At 43.4% G+C, this 24,570-nt stretch overlaps 1 protein-coding gene and 1 long non-coding RNA gene across 3 annotated transcripts in view; one reads left to right on the forward strand and one right to left on the reverse strand.

Annotated features, from left to right (window-relative positions):
• Positions 1-57: 57 nt before the first annotated feature.
• LOC310680984 lies at positions 58-20,131 on the reverse strand. The gene is made up of 4 exons (XR_014513041.1): positions 19,962-20,131; positions 18,436-18,508; positions 4,793-5,586; positions 58-601 (listed from the first exon to the last, which is right to left on the reverse strand). It is a non-coding gene; the product is annotated as an uncharacterized lncRNA (long non-coding RNA).
• Positions 20,132-20,684: 553 nt separating this feature from the next.
• ROR1 (receptor tyrosine kinase like orphan receptor 1) overlaps positions 20,685-24,570 on the forward strand; it is a 149,440-nt gene continuing 145,554 nt past the window's right edge. The window contains exon 1 of one of the 2 annotated variants that reach the window (XM_083448021.1): positions 20,685-20,993. Coding sequence is in view for 1 of the 2 variants with exons in the window: in XM_083448019.1 (XP_083304145.1) it covers positions 21,792-21,897 (106 nt within the window). In the remaining variant the exon portion in view is untranslated. Of the gene's footprint in view, positions 20,994-21,466; positions 21,898-24,570 lie in introns of those variants that run through there. The other variant, XM_083448019.1, reaches the window with a different exon arrangement.

Genomic DNA, 24,570 nt, shown 5'->3' on the forward strand with positions numbered 1-24,570 from the left:
ATGCTGCAAGTGGAGCAAAAACAAACAAACCCCAAACTAGGTAAGATATTATTAGCATTTTACTATATATTTTTATATTACATGTTGTTGGAATGCCAGCTCCCTACTCGCTCCAGTTATCATCTTCTTCATTTTATTATTCACAAAGTCAATGCTCTAGGCGCTGTACAGTTCTGTGTAAGACATCACTCGTTCCTGCCCACAGACTCTCAATTCTGTCACTATGTTTTGCTAGATGAGACATAGTTTTCAGCCGTGTCTCATTTCCTTTGGCCCTCTCCAACTACCATAATTCCTAATGCTGTCACAGCCCACTCTTGAGTTGAAAAGGATCTGGCATTGAAAAGGATCTTGTGGAAGCCAAGAATATGTCTTTGGGGGTGTGCCCCCCCCCCCACTAGCTGAAGTTCCTTTCAGATAGTCTGGAAGTAGCAGTTACAATTCCCTTCTAAAGTTTGCAAATGTCCTTGCTTTGATTTCCCTTGTCATTTCAACATTTCAGTAAGGAACGTTGCAGAGAGGTTCTTCGGCTGGATCGGAAAGCACTTGTGAAGCTGCGCTGCGAGCTGGATCATAGATGGGAAATGAAGACATCCATATCCTCGGGGCCAAGACAATATAAAACATAAATTCAATTGTATCCTTACTTCAGAGTGAGTCCCTTGGAATCAGTGCAACAAAGTATACACAGGGTTAAGCTATGTAAGAATTTCTTCCATAAGAGCCATAATACACAAACGAAATGACTAACTAGCTTGAGTGCAAATCGGCCCTTCTCTCAAAAATGTTTCTCTTTATGCTTAGGCAGGTGTTTCTCTTCTTGGGAAAGTCACCAAGTTGTGATGCGTACTAGTATGTGTGTGGGACCTGCCACCACAAGAGAATAGACTAGACCAGTGGTTTCCAATTGGAGGTCTGTGGCACCCCCACCCAGTGGTCCATGGCACCATTCACATATCAAAAGCTACCATAGAGAAATCAAAATTTCCAAAAGTAGGGGGTCCATGGCTTGGCTTTTGAAAAATGGGGCCTGCAGTTCTTAGCTAAGTGGGAACCACTGGACTAGACCTAATAATTCTGTACTTTTAACCAACCTAAAAAAGATCATTTATCAATCTCCTCACCTGAATTGCATAGAGGTTTATAGTTGGAGGCAGTATGATTCTGAATACTAGCTGCTGGAAACTGCAGGAGGAAAGTGTGCTCTTGTGCTCGGGTCCTGCTTGTGGATTTCCTGCAGCCATCTAGTTGGGCACTGTGAGACCAGGATGTTGGACTAGCAAGGCCAGTGGCAGATCCAGCAGGCTTGTCTTGTGTTAGTGATCAGAAAGTACAGAAGCCTTAGGAGTTGTGTGGCTGAATCAGGATATATTTTCGAGCATCTCTGGCAGCTGTTTTCCAACTAGACTACATTTTTTATCCGCTGTTCTTTGACAGGGACCCCTTTTTCCTTCCCCCATCTTCGTTAACAGCATGTCCCAACTGTACATGAAGTTAGAGTGAGATAAACAGATCAGGGCCTTCATCTAAGGCTTCTAATAGCTGTGCATTCAAATTGCCTGAACTTTGCCACTAACAGAGGAGCCCAATAAACTACTCTGCACAGTTTTTCCTGCAAGTGTCAAGAACCATTAATGTATGCAGTTGCTCTGGTTTTGGGAAAACTAATCATGCTGCAAGCCCCGTCCCCACAGTCAAGAGAGCCCAGATAGAGCACATAATGAGGCCTCCAAATTACTTTTGGGTGTCTCCTTCCCTCCCTTACCCTTTTTAATGGGAAAACTACCATCATAATTGGACATGACAGCTTCTAAATACCAAGTCCCAGGAAGGAGGAAAATATTTGCTCTCGCTTTTATTCAGTGACACAAGTTCAAAGTTTTAATAGTGAAATATATATCTTTGTTTATCCTGAATAGCAGCAAATGATGTGATGTGGGGAAAAAGAAGCCCTGATTAGATTGCAACACACTATCTGGGTGCATTTTAAAAACATCCCTCTTTAAAATACATGCTAAACTTATTTTGGTCAAAGCATGCCAGTTTGGGTGTATCCATTGCACTTCTGTGGTGGAATTGCTCTGCAAATATGGGTCCTCTCTAGCCTAGTTCTAGCATGTCTATTCCAAACAAATTCCCAGTGAAACTTATTTCCTAGAAGCCATGTTTAGGATTATATATTTTCAGAGTTTTGAGGAAGACCAGTGCTATGTAATTCCTGCTGTGTTCAATGGAACTTACTCCCAGGTAAATGTGTAGAATGCAGCCTCTGTTTCTATGGATGACTTTTACCTAACATTCTGAACAACAGCTGTATGTTTTTAAAAATGGGCATCAGCCATTGCTTCTTCAACCCTGAATCCTACATGTAACCTGATACCTGCAAGCACTCAGCAGTCTAATTCAGTCTTCATCTTCAGACTGAATCTAAATGCAGACCTCAAGGCTGCAACATCCAGCCTAAGTTTAGGATGTGGTTTTCTTTTTTTGCAGGGTGGGATCTGACCCACCCAGTTTGGGTAACATATAACCTGATAAAAAGAAATCTAGAAAAATCTGAGCTATTTTGTGACATTTTGGTTGGCTCTGATAACTGTATTGCCCAACAGTGGATTTTGGAATAAATATTTCTCAAATCAAAAGGTGAGTGGTGTTATCAATACAGTGGTGCCCCGCAAGACGAATGCCTCGCAAGACGGAAAACCCGCAAGACGAAAGGGTTTTCCGTTTTCAGAGGTGCTTCGCAGGACGAATTTCTCTATGGGCTTGCTTCGCAAGACGAAAATGTCTTGCGATTCTTGAGGGGTTTTTTCGCTCCCCAACCCCTTTTTCTAAAGCGCTAAGCTGCTAATAGCCTTTTAGCAGCTAATCCGCTAATCCCTTAAGCCTTTAATAGCAGTTAATAGCCCTTAAACTGCTAATAGCGCTAATCCGCTAATGGGCTTGCTTCGCAAGACGAAAAAACCGCAAGATGAAGAGACTCGCGGAACGGATTCTTTTCGTCTTGCGAGGCACCACTGTATGCTGGAACCATATCTAAACAACAGCATATCCCTTTCCAATGTTGCACCCTTTATTCTGGACTTTAAGCAGTACTTAATGTGTGGGTAGCTTTCAGTAAAACCTTCATGTGAGAGTTTCAGTGGTCTGTGAAGCTTTGCTTAGGATTCTATTGAGCAAGATCAAAACATATTCCAAAGTGTGAGCCACAATTAACAGAAGTGAAATTCTCTGGGAAAAGGAGGAGTGCAATTTCAGTTAGGAGTATCGCCCTTTTCTCTAGCTCATACGAAAAGAATAATCATAGAATCATAGAGTTGGAAGAGACCACAAGGGCCATCGAGTCCAACCCCCTGTCAAGCAGGAAACACCATCAGAGCACTCCTGACATATGGTTGTCAAGCCTCTGCTTAAAGACCTCCAAAGAAGGAGACTCCACCACACTCCTTGGCAGCAAATTCCACCGTTGAACAGCTCTTACTGTCAGGAAGTTCTTCCTAATGTTTAGGTGGAATCTTCTTTCTTGTAGTTTGGATCCATTGCTCCGTGTCCGCTTCTCTGGAGCAGCAGAAAACAACCTTTCTCCCTCCTCTATGTGACATCCTTTTATATATTTGAATATGGCTATCATATCACCCCTTAACCTCCTCTTCTCCAGGCTAAACATGCCCAGCTCCCTTAGCCGTTCCTCATAAAGCATCGTTTCCAGGCCTTTGACCATTTTGGTTGCCCTCCTCTGGACACGTTCCAGTTTGTCAGTGTCCTTCTTGAACTGTGGTGCCCAGAACTGGACACAGTACTCCAGGTGAGGTCTGACCAGAGCAGAATACAGTGGCACTATTACTTCCCTTGATCTAGATGCTCTACTCCTATTGATGCAGCCCAGAATTGCATTGGCTTTTTTAGCTGCCGCGTCACACTGTTGGCTCATGTCAAGTTTGTGGTCAACCAAGACTCCTAGATCCTTTTCACATGTACTGCTCTCAAGCCAGGTGTAGCGCTAGAATAATATTTCCATCTTTTTCACCTTCTTCCCTACTTTGTAGAAAGATGCATTTAGTAGAGGCTGCCAACATGGTTCATAGCCTGTAGAGGTCACTGTGGTCCTTAAAGAACTCGAATTTCAGGCCTTTGCGTGTGATACACTTTATAAGAACACAAGAACAAAAGTCCTGCTCTTGTCCAACATTCACAAAGACCAACCAGTTGTTTATGGGAAGCTCACAAGTAGGAGAGTTTCACAAAAGAAACCTGAAACTGTTCTTAACCTGAAGCACCACTTTAGCTAATGGGGCCTCCTGCTGCTGCCGCGCCGCCGGAGCATGATTTCTGTTCTCATCCTGAAGCAAAGTTCTTAACCCGAGGTAATATTTCTGGGTTAGCAGAGTCTGTAACCTGAAGTGTATGTAACCCGAGGTACCACTGTACTGAAAACAGTTTAAAACAACTTATATATTGCCACTGTGACAAGTAGTCCTTGATAGACTCATATTTCACAAATTCACTGAACCCCTCTTTAAAATCTTTCCCAGCTGGTTGCGGCCTCGTGGTAACAAATTAACTATATGATGTGTGAAGAAGCATTTCCCTTTATGTGTCCTGCAACTCCCACCTTTCAACTTAATTGGATGACCACAGGCTCTAGTCTTATGAGAGCAAAGAAGAAAAACTTCTCTCCATCCATTTTCCTCCCCCTCCCACATCATTTTATAGACCTCCATCAAATCCCTCCTTATTCAGCTTCCCACCCCCGCAAACCTCAAAAGCTCCAAGCATTGTAATCTTTCCTCACCATCTTTTGGTGGCCTCTCTGTGACTGGGCACTGACTGGCAACCAGGAGCCAAAATTTACAAGAGGCTGTGGAGGACACCTGAGAGAGACAGGAGAGACTGGCAGGCAGAAGTGGATTAAAGCATTATGCTAAAGCAGATTATGGGCTTCTTACTTAGAGCTGCCAGCCAATTAAATAAATCTAAGCCAATGAATGCTATGATTCTTAATTGACTGAATGATTCAACTTTCATCAAGGGTAGTTTTTCAAGCCAGCATCTTGGCAGCTCGAATGCTTCCATGATAAAATACTGGGCTTTTCATAGGCACTGTGAGAACAGGATGCTGGACTAAATGGGCCACTGGCCTGATCCAGCAGCCTCTTTTATGCATACACTCGTTTATAAAAATAGGCAATAATAATATAAAAGTCTATTTCACAACTAACGGAGGTTACTATTTTACTGGTTTTTTAAAACCGATTAATCTATTAAAAGTTGTAGTGCTAGACTCCATGCATCATTGACCCATAACTCTGCTTGCCTCCTAGTTACTTGACTTGACTAGTATTCACAAATACACAGAGAGCCTGCACAAATGCAGGCCTGTCCACCTATTCACTTGCACAGCCTCCCTCCTTCAAATTCAACTCACCTCGTCTTCCACAGCACAGACAGAACTCTGTTCCATATGGATGTCCAGATCAGAAACTAAAAACTTTCTGGAGCCAAAAATATGAAGGATCCTTTGACTTCCCCTACCTTTAGGTAAGTTCTTCAGGGCAACTTCTTCCTGAATGAGTTTCTCTCTACTTGCTGGAAAAAGCACGGATCACTTTTACCACCTGATTTATTATTTATTATTATTTCCTTCCAGTAAGAATCTGGTCATTTCCTCCCGGGTTTGTGCAGTCAGAATGTTCAAAGTTGCCAGGAATCTTAGGCTTTGTCCAGGCAACTATTTCTCTATATACTCTGTTTAGAGGAGATAATGGTATATTTCATATACCTGAGCAGTTGATTTTGTTAAGACCATTAAAGCTAGGAGGTTTTGTTGCATAATGATACAGGAATCTGAAATGTTGCCGCTGCAGAAGAGGCATATTGTAGATTTGATCAAAATGTTTACACATCTTGTTAGGCATTTCTTGACCCCTGGGGACTAACAGTGTTCTAAATAAACAGAAGCAGCATCCCCAATAACACTTCCATGGCAACCGTTGTGATCCAGTGTCAGTAATTTGATCACTGGAACCACTGTGATGAAAGAAGGGGAACTTTTCTTTGGGGTGGAGGGGGATGCAGTTATTTACTCAGTTTGTCTAATTCCTGATTTCGGTCTAGCCCAGATAAATAAAAGGGTAATATAAAGGATTGCAAATAACACCTAGTCTAGCCAATGGAACTGTTAAGGGGGAAATGGCACTTTTGTTTTCTTTTGTAAGGGCTCCTTTAGCGAATTTGTACATATGCACCCATTTTCTCTTATGCAAAGCTAAAAATAGTTCCAAAAGTGCTCTGGATCTTGAAGAAAGGGGACCCCTTATCATGAGTATTATTGAAAGCCATTATCAGCACTGCTGCAATACTGGTTATGGTGCTAGATTTCAGCTTTTTCAAAGTACTTATTTAAAGTGCTGCAAAAACTTCCAGAACCAGTTCTTCCTGTGACCATGGCAGGACATACAATGTGAATGTAAGTACAGTCGTACCTTGGAAGTCGAACGGAGTCCATTCCGGAAGTCCGTTCAACTTCTGAAATGTTTGGAAACCAAAGTGCAGCTTCTGATTGGCTGCAGGAAGCTCCTGCTGTCAACTGGAAGCCGTGGAAGCCCCGTCGGACATTCGGCTTCTAAAAATAGTCACTTCTGGGTTTGCGGTGTTTGGGAGCCAAAACCTTCAGCTTGCAAGGCGTTTGGGATGCAAGGTATGACTGTACAATGATGACTGACAACTCTGAAATACAGCCATCAACCCTCTAAACCAGAGTCGGCCCACCCATGAGGCCAGGTGAGGCAACCACCTCAGGATGCCCAAGGGCAGAAGATCTGTATGTAGATCTTTATTCCCCTTCTTATTCCCAATGTAGATCTTCACTGTCCCCTTCTTCCCTGGCGGGGGAGAGGGGGAACCATTTTGCAGTTCGTCTCAAGTGCCAAAATGTCTTGGACCAACCCTGCCCTAAACTAATGTGCATAGACAGACTTTAAGAAGCTCAGCGCTGGGAATAAAGAGGCCAAAATCTCCCTGTATGTGGTAAGCAACTTCTAAGTTCAAGAATCTCTGATCAGGATGAGAGATGCATCAGGGGAGAACGGGGAACTTAACCCTTTCCTCCCCACTATTTCCTGTTTCAGATCATACTCACCAAGCTTCCCCCTGCAGAATTCCAAATTGGGCATGAAAGCGGTTCTCCTGATCTTTATAGATCAGGATTCCAAATAGCAACACATACTTGGTATTCTGCAGAGAGAAATCCACGGGGGGAGTTGCAGGGGGGGAAATATTATGTAACCCCTCCCCTGCCACTTCTGTGATCTCTGTTGTTCCCTCTGGAAGCCACATTTCAATATTTGAAATTGTTGTCCTGATAATGTTACGCGCCTCTGCCTATAGTATCTAGCATAGACCTCAGTTTTCATGTGTTGAGACGTTTAACTGAAAATGTCACTATGTTAAAGCATGGCTGCTGTCAAAATGCGCCTCCAGAGAGGGCTAAAATAACCTTCCATACAGTGGGATCTAAAGCAACCAGATGCTTGTCAACTGAACCTACCTTAGGTGCATCTGTCTGTCTAATTTTAGGCAAAGGACAAAACCAAACCTGCCTGTGAATGTATGAGCTGTTAGTCCCAGCCAGCAAGATATTAAGCTAACACGTATGAGGCCCAGGTGCTCACGAGTTTCCTTGTGGTTACAGCTGTTCCCCAGTTGTTGTGGATATGCAGTTGGCATTGTTTTGCCATTATCCTCTGAGCAGCTGAACAGTAGAAGATTGTACGGAAGAACAGAAGGACAGCGTGTACTCATTTCGCTGCTGAATTCAGTGCTTTGTTCTTTGTACTTATCTCCTGTCCCAAAGGGCTCATCCCTGATATGGAGCAACATGCAAAGCGATTAGAAATTATAATACAGTGGTACCTCGGGTTACATACGCTTCAGGTTACAGACACTTCAGGTTGCAGACTCCGCTAACCCAGAAATAGTACCTCAGGTTAAGAACTTTGCTTCAGGATGAGAACAGAAATCGTGCTCTGGCAGCGCAGCAGCAGCGGGAGGCCCCATTAGCTAAAGTGGTGCTTTGGGTTAAGAGCAGTTTCAGGTTAAGAACAGACCTCCGGAACAAATTAAGTACTTAACCCGAGGTACCACTGTACTCTATAACTAAAAGTAAAATCCAGGTCCCCTCCTTTTTTAAAAAAAGAAAATGCCATCAGTTCTGATTTTTGAAAAGGGGAGACACTCCCCCTTGTTGGCTCCCTTCTTTAGTTCACATCAGAAATGGGATACATCCTTGCAAAAGGCAGGTACCTCTTCGACCAACACATCATTAAGTCAGCACTGCAAACAGCAAGGCTCACAGTGGAAGTGGTAGTGAAGAAGGATTTGGGGTTAGTGAAGGTGACGAGCAAAGAACTGTCCCATTTAATCAAGCACATCAAATCTCCCAAAATAATCCAGCACGCTACACATGCAGGGTCTGGGGGATACTATCGGTGGAATTCAACATTATGTCTGCGCAAGCATATCAGCTTGCCAGATGGAATTATCCCCCTTTCCCCACATGCTTTTTGGGGATTCTCCTGACACCCCCCCTTCCCTCGAGCCAATGGAAGAGGTGCAGTGGGAGGATGGGGGAAGCCCTGGTGAGCAAACGGAAGCTGTGATGGAGTTTGTTAGGTGAATCCTGCCCACTGTGTTCACCTTGGCCAGCAAGTCATTGCTTTTCCCACCTGCCTTGCCCCACCCTCCAGCCCTAGGTGCCTTCATAAGGGACCTGTTTCCAGAGGAAGAACTGATGAGAGAGATGCTCTGTTTGCCATCAGTGGGTGGCTTGTTTCACCTCCAATGCCCCACCTCCAGCCAGAAGAACCTTCAGAAGAGAGTTGCTGCCATAGGCATTATGTGGATGTGTATTTTACTGAGCTGAAAAAAGTAAAAGATGATGAGTCATGATGGTGTGGACGCAGTGAGTATGAACTTAATGCTGCTTAGTTTAGATTTTGGTTGCTAGATGTTGTTAATATTGTTGTATAGATTATAAATGCTGTAGTGATTTATTAAGCATAGAATATGACTTTTGCTTTAAGTGTGATGTTTAGCTTATTTTGTTAGTTGTTGCTTTGTTAATAGTGTTTTATAGATTATAATTGCTTCAGGGATGATTTATTGATTATTCTATGTGATTTATGTGATATTGTATTATGTTCTATCATGTTGTTGTTGTTGTTTAAGCCTATCTGGGATTCATTTGAATGAAAAGCGGCATAGAAATATAATCCATCCATCAATCTCTGTGCTATTTGCACCCCCATGTTGATAACCTACATAAACTAGAATGTACATTTGAATTTTAAAGTAGCTCCCTTTTGCATGCCACTATACTGCATCAACAATGGTCACATATGAACACATTGGAGTTAGATCCAGATCCAGAGTTAAGCCCACAATTCCATGCACACATCTGGGAGCAAGGCCCGTTAAACACACTGGGCCTTTCTTCTGAGTGAGCATGAATAAGATTGCTCTACACATTAGTTGCACTTAACATGCATCAAAATCAATGGGACTTAAGTGGTGGCCAACTTTTCATGGTGATTTCACTTAGATCTTACTGCAACTAACCAACCCAAATAATCACACGATACACTTTCAGGTTTTTTGTGGGAAAATGTCCTAATATGGGCTGTTCGATTTGTTTTCTTCATTTTCAGTCTGCGCAAATATGCATTGCAATTAGTGCTGCTGGTTATTTTGTTGCTAAGGGTACACACACACACCACTTTCCAGTGTAGCACTGCGATGCAAAAGTTAACATAGCCCACATGTTCATTTCTTTCCTGACACAACAAAGGGGGAGGGAGAGCAGAGGAAAACAATTTGTCATTTGTGCGTCCACTGACTATTGCAATTCAGGTCAATCGGTCTGGATGCCTGAATGGGGCAAGAAAGATTGCTATCGGCAGAAATGGGTCAGTAATAGCTGAATGCTTTTCAGGCTGCACATAGCCTTTGCATTGGACACACGTTGCATGCTTATTTTAAATTATTTCACAAACCGTAGCAATTCCCATCATGCTGACACAGATCATAGGCAAACTTGTTGACTGTTTGCAAACACCCTTAGTTGACTTAGGAAGTTTCTTCTGTCTCTGTTGCAGTCACTATGACAAAACCTTTGACATGCCTTGACAAAAGCAGCAGCTTAGTGCGTGTTTGTTTCATAAAATTGCTATATAGCTCAATTGTAGGGAAAAACAACAACCTCAAAGTGGTTTACAAAGAAGATAAAACAATAAAATTATCACTAAAGATTTTTTACAACCATAATCTAAAACATACAGAAAGTTAAAACTGCAATAGAATAGACTAAAGCAGATCAAAACACATATACGGTAAACTTCCTAAACATCTCGGTAAAGGTAAAGGTAAAGGGATCCCTGACCATTAGGTCCAGTTGTTACCGACTCTGGGGTCGCGGCGCTCATCCTGCTTTATTGGCCGAGGGAGCCGGCGTACAGCTTCCGAGTCATGTGGCCAGAGTGACTAAGCCGCTTCTGGAGAACCAGAGCAGCGCACGGACACGCCGTTTACCTTCCCGCCGGAGCGGTACCTATTTATCTACTTGCACTTTGAGCTGCTTTCAAACTGCTAGGTTGGCAGGAGCAGGGACAGAGCAACGGGAGCTCACCCTGTCGCAAGGATTCAAACCGCTGACCTTCTGATTGGCAAGTCCTAGGCTCTGTGGTTTAACCCACAGCACCACCCGCACCCCAATATCTCGGTAGGCTTGTTTAAATATGAATGTCTTCATCAGGCAACAAAAAGGATGCAGTGAATACTGTCTGATTTCAATAGGCAGGGAGTTCCAAAGTGTCAGTGGTGCCACACTAAATGACCAAGTTCTTGCAGAGGCAGTGTTTTGCTCAAGTGCTATTTAAATCAAATACATTTACATTTCCTTACATTTATGTCCCACCTTTCTTCCATCATGAAACGTAATGAGCTATGCATGTGGTTAATAGGTCTCAGCTCTAATATCCCATCCCAGACTTGCTTGAGTATGCCTTGGGCCATACCCCGGGGGCAGTGCTGCATCACCACTGCCCTCTAGCAGTGCATTGTGCTAGAGTGGTCACATATGCAGCATATGACTATGTCACCAGTGGCCTCAGCCTACCAGATCTACTGTACTGGCAGCATACAGCGATAATACATACGGTAAATCAAACAGAGTGGGTTGCCTACTCAGAGCTGGGAAACATGCACCAAAGAGCCCTACAGTACCATTTTCAGCTATGGAAATGGAAGCACAGGGTAGGGGGAAAGTATCTTGGCCATTTAAAATAATGGGGAAAGAATGCATAGCTTCTCTACTGACTGTTTCCTGAATGGAAACAGTTGTGCAGCTACTGATCTGATTTTAGAAAGCTTGGACAGTCAGTCAGGAGAGGGTTGTGGCAAATTGCAATGCAATGCGCAGACTGAAAATGAAGAAAACAAATTGAACAGCCCATATTAGGACATTTCCCCACAAACAAACTGAAAGTGTATCATGTGATTATTTAGGTTGGTTAGTTGCAGTAAGATCTAAGTGAAATCACCATGAAAAGTTGGCCACCACTTAAGTCCCATTGATTTTGATGCATGTTAAGTGCAACTAATGTGTAGAGCAATCTTATATGGTGCAAGTGAGGGGTGTGAAGGGAAAGGGCAGCTGTTGTGGGAAAGCTAATTCCAATGGCCAGTTGCATCTGCCCCAGCCTCTAGATGCATTGTGCTATAAGTTAGTTTTCTGTGATGAGTGAATGGCATAGAGTTCTGCATCTTTAGTTTTATGCAACACTTAGTCCCAGTTTGGATTTGAGATAGCAATAAATATTTTCACAAATGCCTAATTTCCTTATGCAAAAGAGCAGTTGAGCAATCCCTCCCACACTTTCCTTTCCTTACCCGCTATTGCACATCCTACCAGAATCCAATTAGATCCAGATGTTTGGGAGTTTGTGTTTGTCTTCCTCCCCACCCCCCCCTTTTGCAACTTCACCTAATATATCTGACTGGTGCGGCAAAAAAGCTGAACGACCACAAGGCTTAATTTGTGGAAATCCATTTGTGTAGGCAACACATTTGCTCTCATCCTTAACAAAGCAGTTAATCAATATATGGTCCCAAAATAAATTAGAAAATTCTGTGATGTTAGTAGATTCCACCATCTGACGAGGCGATGCTTAACTAAACAGTTTATTAATCTGATTTTTAGAGAGTGTTCAGATATAGCAGTCATCTGATGGAGCAACATGCCTTGATGTTCCATTAGTGGTAGTTTAGAACATCTGTTAATCTTGCGGTGATAACTGAAGTCATTTTCTCCTGCCCATAAATCTAAATATAGGATCCCAGGATGCAATTTGTATGTTTTCTGGAACCCCACAAAAGAGATCAGAAGCACCTACAGAATTTTGACTTATCTGTCCTGCCCTTCATCAATCTTTGGAGGAGAAGACTAGATAAACTGGACTACGGTTGAAACCCATGTGGCATGAATTTGTGCTAAAGCCATTTGTATCTGCAAGAGGATTCTGGCTCTACCCTGTTAATTGGATTAAGGCTGGTCTGAAAACTTACTCTGCCAATAGTTGAATATTGGGCTTAGTCTGAATTCAGTTCTTCAGATAACTGCATATTCGACAAAACAGGCTTCTTTTATTTTATTTTTTATTTTAGCAATTGAATTAATTTGTGCTGAACTGCAAAAGCTCTTCACTGACTTTAGCACTCCATGTTGAGTAAGCGCAAGTGATGAGCAGGTCTCTGGGAAATTAGAAGATTGTGTGTATGGCTGTTTATCAGAGGTAATGCATCAGCCTGAGGAGAAGCTGAGCTACCCTTTTGCTCTGTGTACTTGGGTACCAGGCAGCAGATGAAACAAGAAGATAGGCTTTGAAATATAAATGGAAGGGATCTTGGACAAACAACAACACTGTATGTTTACTAAGGCTTACTAAGGAGTAGTAAGCCACTTACTAGGGAGTAGGTCCCATTGAACTTAATGGGAGTTACTTCTGAGTAAATATGCAAAGGTTCATACTGCTGAATAATGCTGTTTGCAGGTTTTAATTATGTGGCTTTTCTGAACACTGGTCTGTGTATTAGGTGGTGGGGAGAATGGCCACATTGGCTATCTAGTGTGTGAAGGTCCAACAAAGGAAGGTGAACTCTCCCCCCCCAACACCATAATGAAAAGTTTGTTGAAAATTCTTCATATCTAAAGTTTGCAAATATTTAATACATACACTTTCTGCTCTGAAAGCAAATCAGGAGACAGTGACTACAAATTTACACACACACCCCTCCACATGCTGTGAAGCTACAAGCATTAAGTTGCTCTGTAATTATAATGCCTCAAAGAAAGTTTTATAATAGCAGTTTTCTGACTCTCAGCTATTAAAATCCATGGCACAAAATGAAAGAACATGATTCTAAACAACCCTGAGCTTTTAATTCTGCTCTGTAGTAGAAGGCAAAAGCTTTTTTTCTGAATTGTGCTGATGTAATTGAAATAGTCAAACATTTGGAAAAACTGTAAACATTTTTTGCTGCTCCCGACTGGTAAGAAACCTTTAACATTTGTCCTTAAATTTTACTGACACATTTCAAAAGCGCCTAACAGCTGCTATTCTAAAGGCTGGAATCTTATAAAATAGCAACCTCACTTGTTTAATCTAACTGATTTATGGAACTTAAATGCTGCTTTCCAATTCTGCAAGGAAGACTTCTTTGGACACATTTTAATTATCCCAAATGACTTTCTTTGCTCTGTTCTATTTTGAAATCTCCTGGATAAACAATCTAACCAAGTTGACTGTCACTGTTCGCCTAAACCAGCTAGTAGCTCGGGTGTAATTGTTATGCTGGATAACATTTTAAGTTAACATTAGGGTGGTGGTCTTCATGCATTTCCTTTCAAAATAAAATATGCAAACAAAAAAAGGGATTAAAATGCACTCTTTACTATATGCTTGTTTTATTTCAATATATATATTTATTGGAATGTTGTTACCACTTCTCCACCCTAATGAAGGTTGCAGTTTAATAAATGTTAATCAAAATTTAGAAGATGATTTAGAGGAGAGTCTTTTCCAGCACAGGGGCCCATTCCCCCATAGGTAATATATAGGGGGCTGCATGATAATGTCTGCAGGGCCAGAGGCAAAAGTAGGCAGAGTAATGCATGAGATTCTGACCTTTGTACAGTAGGTTATGTTCCAGCCACACAAGTCAGAGGTTGCTACATTCGCATACAAACCTCCAAATCCAGGCAAACAAGAGTATTACAATTTAGGGGCCCATTCCAGCAAAACAAAAGGTGCTTAAGATAGGTGTAAAGCTGAGCGAGTGAGGGGTGTGGTTTTGGGGGCCCCAAGAGATGGTGGGGGAAGAGCATGCAATTCCAGGGGTTGGGTTGCTCCTTGTGCCCCTGCTGTTCAATACTGGAGCAAAGAATACTTGAATGAAAGTTTAAACCCCAAGAGTGCAGGCATGTGGTGTTTCATTCATTCATTCATTCATTCATTCATTCATTCATATTCTCTCTCTCTCTCTCTCTCTCTCTCTCTCACACACACACACACACCCCATTCATTTTAACTCAGGTGTAAATTGCCCCCAGTGCCCTTTTAATGCAACCATCAACTTGAAAACAACAAAATATGGGAGAGGATTGAATATCGCAGAACCATCAAGCCCAGAATAATGCATAAGAGTACGCAGTAAAACAGATTAAGGGGGAAAGTTTTCCGTTTTTTTAGAATACCCCTTTGAAGCAAACTGTGACCTCAAAAACAAAGGGAGGGAGGGTGTTTTTGGACAAAAACTGCAAATAGACAACAGATTAGGAATTTGTATTTAAGGAACAGTCAAAAGCTTTGGAAAGCCACTTTGTCACATACTGTATAAAGTGAAAGAAACATGAAAAGGAACATAAAATCATGCAAATGTTTCTCAAATGGAAAGGTAAGTGATGCATGTGCTGGAAGTTGGGAGGGAATTTCTCAGTCTGTTTAAAGAAGCATTATATAATGCCCCCCCCCCTATTTAATGACCCCCATTGCATCATTTAACCTTTGCATGTTTCTAGCCTCACATTTGGCTTATTATCACCTGAGAAGAAACTACTAATTCAGAGTAGTTTGAGGGTCTCCAAATGAGAAGGGTGTCAGTGTACATCTGAACGGATTTTTAAAAAAATGTCCCTCCTTTTATACTCCAGAGAACAATAACAGGAAAGGGATTAATAGGAGAGGATGGAGGATTAAAAAGAGTCTGCTTCCCCCCCAATCCCTTATTTCTGTTCCTTGTTTATAAATCTTGAGTGCTGCTCACCAGATGACTGACTGTATCTCACCACAGCAAAGCCAACATTATTTCAAATGGTCACATCAGTTTCTAAGATCCCAAGCCCTCAAGATTATACACTTCTTCCATTGTTTCCGCTTGATGCAAGCCCCCCCCCCCCAACTCTTTAGAAGAGGCTTTTCCTTTTCATTCTTATAAACTTCAATTAAGAAGTTGATGGCTCTCACATTTCAGAGTGTATGACCCAGCGGACGTTGCACTTTTTGCCTTTATTCATTCGGAGAGCAAAATGAAATTCAGTCTACAGCGGCTGACTGAATATATTCTCTCTGACGTTTCTGCTGCAAAACAGAGCAGTACCTGAGGGCTTCAAACACAGCGGGGAGCAAAACTTCCAAGTCTTGTAGAAATCAAATAGCAAGACTTTGTGATAACTTAAACCCTTTTATTAAAAAAAAGTAAAAAGTTATCAGCTCAGATATCTCTGGATTGCAACTGTAACTGAAAACCTCATGTTTCCACTGCTAATAAACAGAAATAACATTTCTCATTCAAGGGGCAATAATGAATATAGAAATAATTTCACCCCCAATCCACTTTTGAAAGAATGGTATCCCATGTCTCACCCAGCTATAGAACAATGATGTAATTATTATCTTAACTTACAGAATAAATATTTTGGACTGGACTCAAGGGCCAGAATATATGTGTGTGTGAATGTTGTAGCTAGCCTTGCTTTTTAAGAGGGGGTAGCTCATTCAATGGCCTTGAGCCAGTCACCGTTTTGCAGGAATTATGGTGATCTCTTTTACAGCATTACTTTCAGACTGCTGAGCGTTCCAGAAATGGTAATGGGGTATGTGGGGAAAGGGTGCAATGCTCCTTGTATCTCACTGGTGCTCGTGCGATAGCCATGCTTGGCAAAATGGGATGCTTAAAGCGCTACAACATTGTTTTTATTTGTAGGAGTTAGGAGCAGTAGTACACCACACGATAGTGTTTTATTAAAGTTTCACAGCACAGAGAGTAGTGAAAAGTGTTTTTAATTCTATTTTTTGTTTTGCACATGGTGTGTGCACAGCCTTAAACATTTGGCAGCTGCACTGTTTCTTGCTGAACATTGCCTCCATGGTTATTCTCCCTTTCCTTCCAGAAGCATGTTTGACAAAGAATGAGGAATCTTTCTACTAAATCAGGCAAGTCCAAAGCTCAACAACTGTGGGGTAAAACAGGTCAACTTCACTTTATCAAATCTGGCCCTCTTTGAAAAAAGTTTGGACACCACTGTACTAAATGTTTTGGGGGAAATGTCCATAAATTACACTATTTATTAGTATAATTGGAAAGTATGAAGCAGGAGGCATATTTTGGAAGGAATATACAGACATTCTTGCAATGCGGTTGTAAGCCCATGTGACCAACAAATGTGCAATGTTGTCATCTATGGGAAGCCGGTTTCTCACATTGCAACATTTGCTTCCACATAGTTACATTCACTTTACAAATTATTCCCAGATAGTATTCTTATTATTATCATCTTTTTAAAAAAAATAAATAAAAAGTAGTCTGTCATGCATAATATTTCTTACTGGAATTAATTAAGGAGATCAACTACAAAACCGTTTGTTGTTTCAGAAAAGAATGTTGGAATACACAATTCGAAGGCTTTTCCTACATAGTTTTTTTCCTCTGATAGTTTTATAAGGTCTCGGTGAATTCCAGTAAATTATATATGAGAAATCTAACCGCTATACTATGGTCTGCCTTTGTCTGAGACCCCATCTTTTTGATACATTTAAAGCAATATCATATGATTTAAAACAGTCATGGCGTCCACCAAAGAGCCCCAGGAAGGAGGAACTCTAGTTTGTGAAGTGTGCAAAAAATTGTTAGGAGACTGTCTAACAGAGCTACAATTCTCAGAGTAGTTTAATCACCAATCCCTCTTTCTAGGGGACTCTGGGAATTGTAGCTCTATAAGATGAACAGGGGTCTCCTACAAACGCTCAGCACCCTTAACCAACTACAGTTGTCAGGATCCCTTAGGGAAGTCATGACTAGCAGAGCCTTCCAAACTTTTCATGCTGGTGACACACTTTTTAGACATGAATCATTTTGCCACACAGTATTCAGTTTTACTAGCAAACTGGATGCTAAACAAACCCTTTCCAGTTCTGGGAGGAGCCCAGGGAGCGTTCACACGACACACCTACACACTGCAGCTGACACACTAACCTGTCATGACACATGGTTTGGAAAGCTCTGATTTAAAGTGTTAGGATGCTGCTTTAAATGTATAGTGCAGGTGGGGTCTCAGTCTTGCTTATTCTATATCATTACAGAGTTATTTGGATATCTGATATTTTAATTATCATTTTTTTTAAAACTGGGTCTCGTTTTGTTACTTTCTACTACTTCCCAGGTTTTCATTGCTTCACTGGGCTTGTCTTCCCGTAAGACACACTGAATTCAATGGACCTTCCTCCAAGGTAAGTGTATATCGAATTGCAGTCTCGTTCGGTTTTCAGCTCTTCCGCTGTAGCATGCCACAGGCTTTCTGATTGTTGAGAGTTAAGGGGGAAATAGCAAAAATATTTGTGTTGACTTCAGAATGCTGCAGATTAAGAGCAGATGTATTCCCCAAGCATGTGTTTCAGCTTTCATTGATGTGCTCTGAAGAACATTCTGTAGGCCAGGAAGTATATTGCATTTGCTAATTGTGGGCAGCTTGGCAGATGGGGAGCTAAAAATAATGTTTTTATGTTTTATTACTGTAAATTATTTTGTTCCGCCTCTCAAACAGAATATATCTGGTGCATTTAATCTATCGATCAGTTTTGCATTACACTTTTGCAGTACTTTCCAACAGAGTTGTCATCAAGGCACCAGTCAACTTTCTGTGCTAAACCAATTAATAGCATATATTTCCACAATCCACCCCCCGCATCTTTCATGACTAAGAGACAGGGCCGGCCCACCCATGAGGCAAGGTGAGGTAACCACCTCAGGCAGCAGGATGCACAGGGGCAGCAGATCCCAATGCAGATCTTTATTCCCTTTTTGTACCTGATGTAGATATTCACTTACCTGTTCTTCCCTGGTGGGGAGGGAGGCGCCATTTTGTGGTTTGCCTCAGGTGCCAGAAGGTCTTGGGCAGGCCCTGCTAAGAGAGAATAGAATTAAAAAGAAGCACTAAGAGCACACTCCTAAATAAGGAGGAGGAGTGAAATAATAATACAGCGGTATCTCTAGTTATGAACTTAATTCGTTCCGGAAGTCCATTCTTAACCTGAAACTGTTCTTAACTAGAGGCGTGCTTTCGCTAATGGGGCCTCTTGCTGCCACTGTGCCACTGGCACACGATTTCCATTCTCATCCTGGGGCAAAGTTCTCAATTCGAGGTAACTCTTCCACATTAGCGGAGTTTGTAATCTGAAGCATTTGTAACCTGAGGCGTTTGTAACTCAAAGTACCACTGTAATGATAATAGTTGTGTATCCCACTTTTCCTACCAAAGGACCCCTAGGCGGCAATTAGCAAAGTGTTAAAATAGTACCTTCAAAAATAAAAAAGGATGTATATTAGTGTTGCCATATTTCATAAAGTGAGAATCTGGAAACAAAAGTTGTTGAGATTTGGGGGGGGGGGGCAAAATCTCAAAAAGAAGAAGATTTTGAGCTACTGTAAAGGAAATTCAACAAAATCTACACTTTTGGCATGAGTTGCCATACATCCAGATTTTCCCGTACATTGAAGCAATTTTGCCCACTGTTTCTGATGGCCAAATCCTGGCTTTATCTAGGAAATTCCAGACACATATCCTTCATAAATCTGGTCCTTTTTCTTCCCCATGATGCAGCAGTGGAAAATTGTCTCTAAAGGTGACAGACTTGGCTCAGGGGTTCAGTCCCTTGCTGCTGCTTCTTAGGTAAGCAACTCATCCAGTACCGGAAATGTTTTCGGTCAGCAATTTCAAACATGTTTTCCTGTACTAATAAGTTCCTCTACTTCGATTTGCATCCTGATATGGGTGAGTAAACCTGATCCTCTTGTATCTATTTAAAATGATGTGTCAATAAATAGACAGTATTCTAGCTCAGATTTAGCTGCAGCATCTTGAGAATGTGGGATATACTACATATGGAGCCATAATGAAATGGATTGGCTTTTCTCCTGTGTTGCCACCCACTAGGTCCCTGTTAAAGGTTCTTTTCCCCCCTGTGGAGCATAGGTTGCCTCCATTTGTAGCAAGGCATAAGGCCTAAACCAGGGTTGGAGATCTTTTTCTGTTTGACAACAGCATTCCATTTTAGACAACCTTCTGGGGGCCATATTCTGGTGGTGGGCAGGGCCAGAGGGAAGTAGGCAGAGCAATTAATGTGAATTTTACTTTTGTAGACTAGTTTCTACACACACACACACACACACACACACACACTTCTTTCTTGTCTTTCATCCAAGCAAGCAAGAGGCATTATCAGAGTTATATTAGACCCATAAAGACATTCAAAGAGAGTGTGTGAATGAAACAAGACCAGTGAGAGGTATGGCTTGAATGCTAAAAAGAGAGGCCTTTAGGGCTACATTTGCTCCCCAGGCCTAAAGTTCCTCACCTTACAGACTTCCAATAGGAAACGGCTTGTAGTTCTATTTCTTTTCCATCCATATGTTTCATCCTGAGGCAGAATGTGAATGAGGCTAAAAATGAATAGGGCCCCCGGGTCACATTATAATTTGAGGAGGCCCCAAAATATGTCCAACTCCTAAAATGAGAGGAGCAGAGCTGCAAGTCTTCCTGAAAACTATGCCCTCTTCCCAGGCCTTTTAAAAAGCTGCATGTTAAACCATCGCATTTCTAAAAGAACAATGTTGGGAAAACCAGTCTGTCCCAGAAGCCGCTGCCATGGTCTGACCACTGTCCTTATACTAATTCAAGGGTCTGCAACCTTTAAGACAAAAAGAGCCACTTGGACCCGTTTCCGAAGGAAAAAAAACATGGGAGCCGCAAAACCATTGCGACATTTAAAGCATGCGCGCCGCTGCCCTCCGATCTGACAGCAGGCAGGAAGGTGACGTCGGGACGGTGCGTGACTAACGCATGCACCGCCCCCATGCGACGCCACAGCCAGTACAGCGCCCGCCACAGTGGGGAGTTTTGGGGCGCACAATGCGCCTCCTCCCCTTGCTGGTATCCGCCCCGTAGCCGCGGCAAAGGTGTAAAAGAACCACATGCGGCTCTGGAGCCACGGGTTGCAGACCCCTGTACTAATTCAAAGCATGCTCTCTCTCTAGCTTGGCAAGTATGGATAGGATTGCAGCTTAAATCAATTAACACAGCCTAAAATGTTTGGTAGGCATGCTCAAAGTAGCTTACTGACAGGGAACACTTAGAAGACATACCAGCCAAGAACCTAAACAAGAACTTTATTGTTCCTCTCCAACAAGAACAAAGCGGAAACAGGAAAGTCCTGGCTCCACCCAGAGTCAAATAAAGCCCAGTGCCATCGAGCGACCATGACGCTATCCATACACATATTATACTGTACCTCATTCTGCCTTCCTAACAAAACTTAACACCATGCCCGTCAGCAGGAGCGGACTACTTTTCTCTTGCTTCGGCTGGTAAAACCACAAACCCACTTTAGGTAAGAGCAGTCTTCTGTTAGCTTACTTTCATTTATTTTCCTGGTTGGCTCAAGCCATTTTGCTGCCTGAGGCGCAACCCCCCCCCCCCCATTACTCATACAGAAGCCAAGCAGAACTGGCAGCTTGGTGAGGGAACAGCATCCCCCACAGCTCCCCAGAGCAGCAGGTTAGCTTAGGGGGCGCAGGGCAGGCTGTGAGCACCCAGCTCTGTTCTTACCCCTCACCTACTCCATCCATTGCCTCCCTCTGCCTAATAGCAGGACCTTCTCTTAGTTGCCTCAACCTTTCCCATAAACCACGACTAAAGAGCTGTCCTTTTTTATTATTTTTATTTCCTTCTGTGCGGCCTTAAAACTAATTTTGAACGTGCGCGTGCTTTACAATTTTAACCCCCCAAGCATTTCAGAGCCTGGTTGTGCCTTCTCACACAGACGAGGGACTTCCCGCGCCGCTTTCCCGCGCTAACCCAGCAGGGGCCGCTGGTGAGCCGAGCACAAGGGCTGCCTCTCCGGCCGCCTCCAGCCAACGGGGCTGCCTCGGCCTGGGATGGGTCGGCCTGGAGCGCCGCTTTGGGGAAGTGACAAGCGGAGGAGGCTGAGAGCAGCGAGAGAGCGCGCTGGGAGCGGCAGCCACCTCGAGGCAGCCGGCTCCACAGCGCAGAACCCCGCGAAGGGGAAGGAAAGGGAAGCGGGGACGGGGCAGCCCAAGCGCCGTTCCAGCAGCAGCAGCAGCGCCTCGGCTCAGGATCCCGTGGATGGTGGAGGGCGCGAGGGCAGGCGAGGAGAGCCGGCTCAGGGATGCAGCGGCACCTCCGGCCGCGCGGCTGGGAGAGGAGCCCCTTCCTGCTCCAGCTGCTCTTGTGGCTGCTGCACACGCGGAGCCTGGCGGAGCCCGCAGCCCAAGGTAAGAGGAACCCAGGCCCCCGGTCGCCCAGCCGTCGCCTCTTTCTCGGCGGGGCTGGAGGATGCGCCGCTTGGGGATTTCCTCCCTCCCTCCCTCCTTCTCCTCCTTTCTTGCTTCTCCTCCTCTGCCTTTGCCTCGGCGGCGCTGCAAATGCCTGACCTCCTGGCTCCTTTCTCTCCGTCCCTCCAAGTTGTTGCTTGGAGTTAGGGGGCGGCTTGTCCAAGCTGCGGGTTGCAGGAGAAATTCCGGAGTCTGTAAGGCGCTGGATCCGCCAATCCCGCCGGGATCCAGTGCAGATGAACAGGGGATCCCCCTGGCACACGAAATTCACAGCGGCATTAGGGTGCGAACCCACGCGCGGGGAAGGGGTTTTCGTGGGGCGCACTTCCAAATAAGTCTGCTTTGTGAGTGAGGGTGATGGATGGTCGGATTCTGAGAACTTGGGGTTTATGGGAGCACGGATTCAGCCTCTCCCGGAGTGTTAGAGCATAAGAGCCTGTCCGGGCCAGGAGTGTTGCCTCTGGACATGTGCAGAAAGCAGTTTCTCCCAGTGTGGGGAGAAGCGAAAACTAGGGTTTGAGTCCTGGTATGTGTTACTGCAAAAATGAACCTATAAGTTGTTTTATACGCACATACTCCCCTTTCCTGCGATGCTCCTTCGTTCAAAGTGCCTCCGCGGTTGCTGACGTTGTGCCTGCTAACTCCGAGTGCCTGCAGTTGTTTTCCTCGGGAGCCGAATTGGGTGGGCGTTGCCCCATGCTTAACTTGCAAAACAAGAGGTCCCGGGGCCCCCAGTTCGCTGAGAGTCTCCTCTGCCCAATACCAGATATGTTTGGGATGGTTGTGTTTACTCAGTGACCGGGTGTGTGTGTGTGTGGAGATACTCTGTACATGCTCAGAAGCAACTCACATTTTCCAACAGCAGGCGCTGAAAACAAAATCTGAGGCTGGAGCGCCGTGTCTGCCTGGAGGGGTCTCTCCACTTCGGAGTCGCTGCTGTTCAGGGTTCCTTCGACTTTTCCCGCCTCGTCCTATTCCGTTTGTTTGGCTCTCTCGCCCTCTCGAAGAGGTTTGCCAGGAACCACCAGAGTGTCTCCCCTCAACCCCATCCTCTCTCTCTCTCTTTTGCAATAGTTTGCATTTTGTTGAATGAAACTGAAGGTCGATGCGTGAATCTGAATAAACAAAAGCCTGGAACTTGGCAGTTGTTTACTTTATTGCTCACCCGTTTTCGCACTTTTTGTAGCAGAGCTCAGTGAGATCTGTGCATGCATCTGTAAAAGCCAGCACAGCATCTGCAGAGCCTAATGGTAACTGTTTGGTTAGTCAGGCTGATCTGTGGATTCCTAAGCATTATCTGAATTGGCACTGAAAAGACGAGAAAGCACAATGGCAACATTTAAAGCTAAATTAATAAGGCAAGTCTAGGCCTTACTAATGGCTCCGTGGGAAGCATTTCAGGGCTTCCTTTTATTTCTTTTTGGGGCTGGTACATAATTGAAAAGGATGATGGTTTGCTCCTGTGGATTCATTGGAACTGTTCCTGGAGGAGGGGAGGTGAAAAGCTGAGAGAGGTGACTGAAGCTGCAGTCCTGACCCCATTTACCTGGGAGTAAACCTCATTGGCTGAGCTGGGGAATTGGACCATGAGGAAATGAGGAGTGCCATGGTTCTTAAGGATTGTTTCTGAAAAGTCTTTAAATGCAACTGGAAAGGCAATAATTTGTCATTGAAATAGCTGCATCAGAGTCTGTAATTCTACCCTTTTTTTAAAAGAAAAAACATTTGGTTGAATACTGCGTAAAAAGGTGCAGACGTAAGATCACTTATAGTGCAATCCTATGCATGTCTACTTGGAGCCAGTGAGCATGGCAGCCTTAATGTGGATTATTTTAATCTGTGACTGCTCAAGAGAATATGATGATGTTGAAGCTAACTTGGTATAGATCTCTCCAGTGCTGTGGATAGGAGACACTGCTGAGAGCAATTCTGACCTTAGGCCATGTCCCTAAATACGGAAATATTAGAAATAAGCCACCCATAAATATAAGCATGTGCCCTTGGTCACTATCCTTTGTCTCTTCTGTTTGATAATTGCAGGCAGGGACCTATTTTCTTCTCTCCCTCTGTCTCTGTTAGAAGACAATGTACTTGATAACACTGCATAAATAACAGAAATCAGTTAGTACTACCTCAGCCATATCCAACTACTCTTCTAATCACAGTCAATCCTTTCTGTGAATGCTTGATGGGTGAAGTAAGGCTTTCTACTATATGTCACTGAATGTGATTGACAACCTTGGGATTGTTATCTTTTCTGGGTTAATGATGAGCACAAGAGGGTGATTTAATGTATATGCTTTGTATGAGACATTCTTAGACCCTATAGTTGTAATATGCGTTTCACACATGCATTAATTAATTGCTATATGCTTTATGATTGCCAGCTGAATGTGTGAACTAGAAAACATTGCACATGAGGTTATCTTAGGTCATGTGAAAACCTTATACAGTGGTACCTCTGGTTACATACTTAATTCGTTCCGGAAGTCCGTTCTTAACCTGAAACTGTTCTTAACCTGAAGCACCACTTTAGCTAATGGGGCCTCCTGCTGCCGCCGCACCGCCGGAGCATGATTTATGTTCTCATCCTGAAGCAAAGTTCTTAACCTG

The sequence above is a fragment of the Podarcis tiliguerta genome (assembly GCF_965153285.1).
Source record: "Podarcis tiliguerta genome assembly, chromosome: 6".
Classification (NCBI taxonomy): domain Eukaryota; kingdom Metazoa; phylum Chordata; class Lepidosauria; order Squamata; family Lacertidae; genus Podarcis; species Podarcis tiliguerta.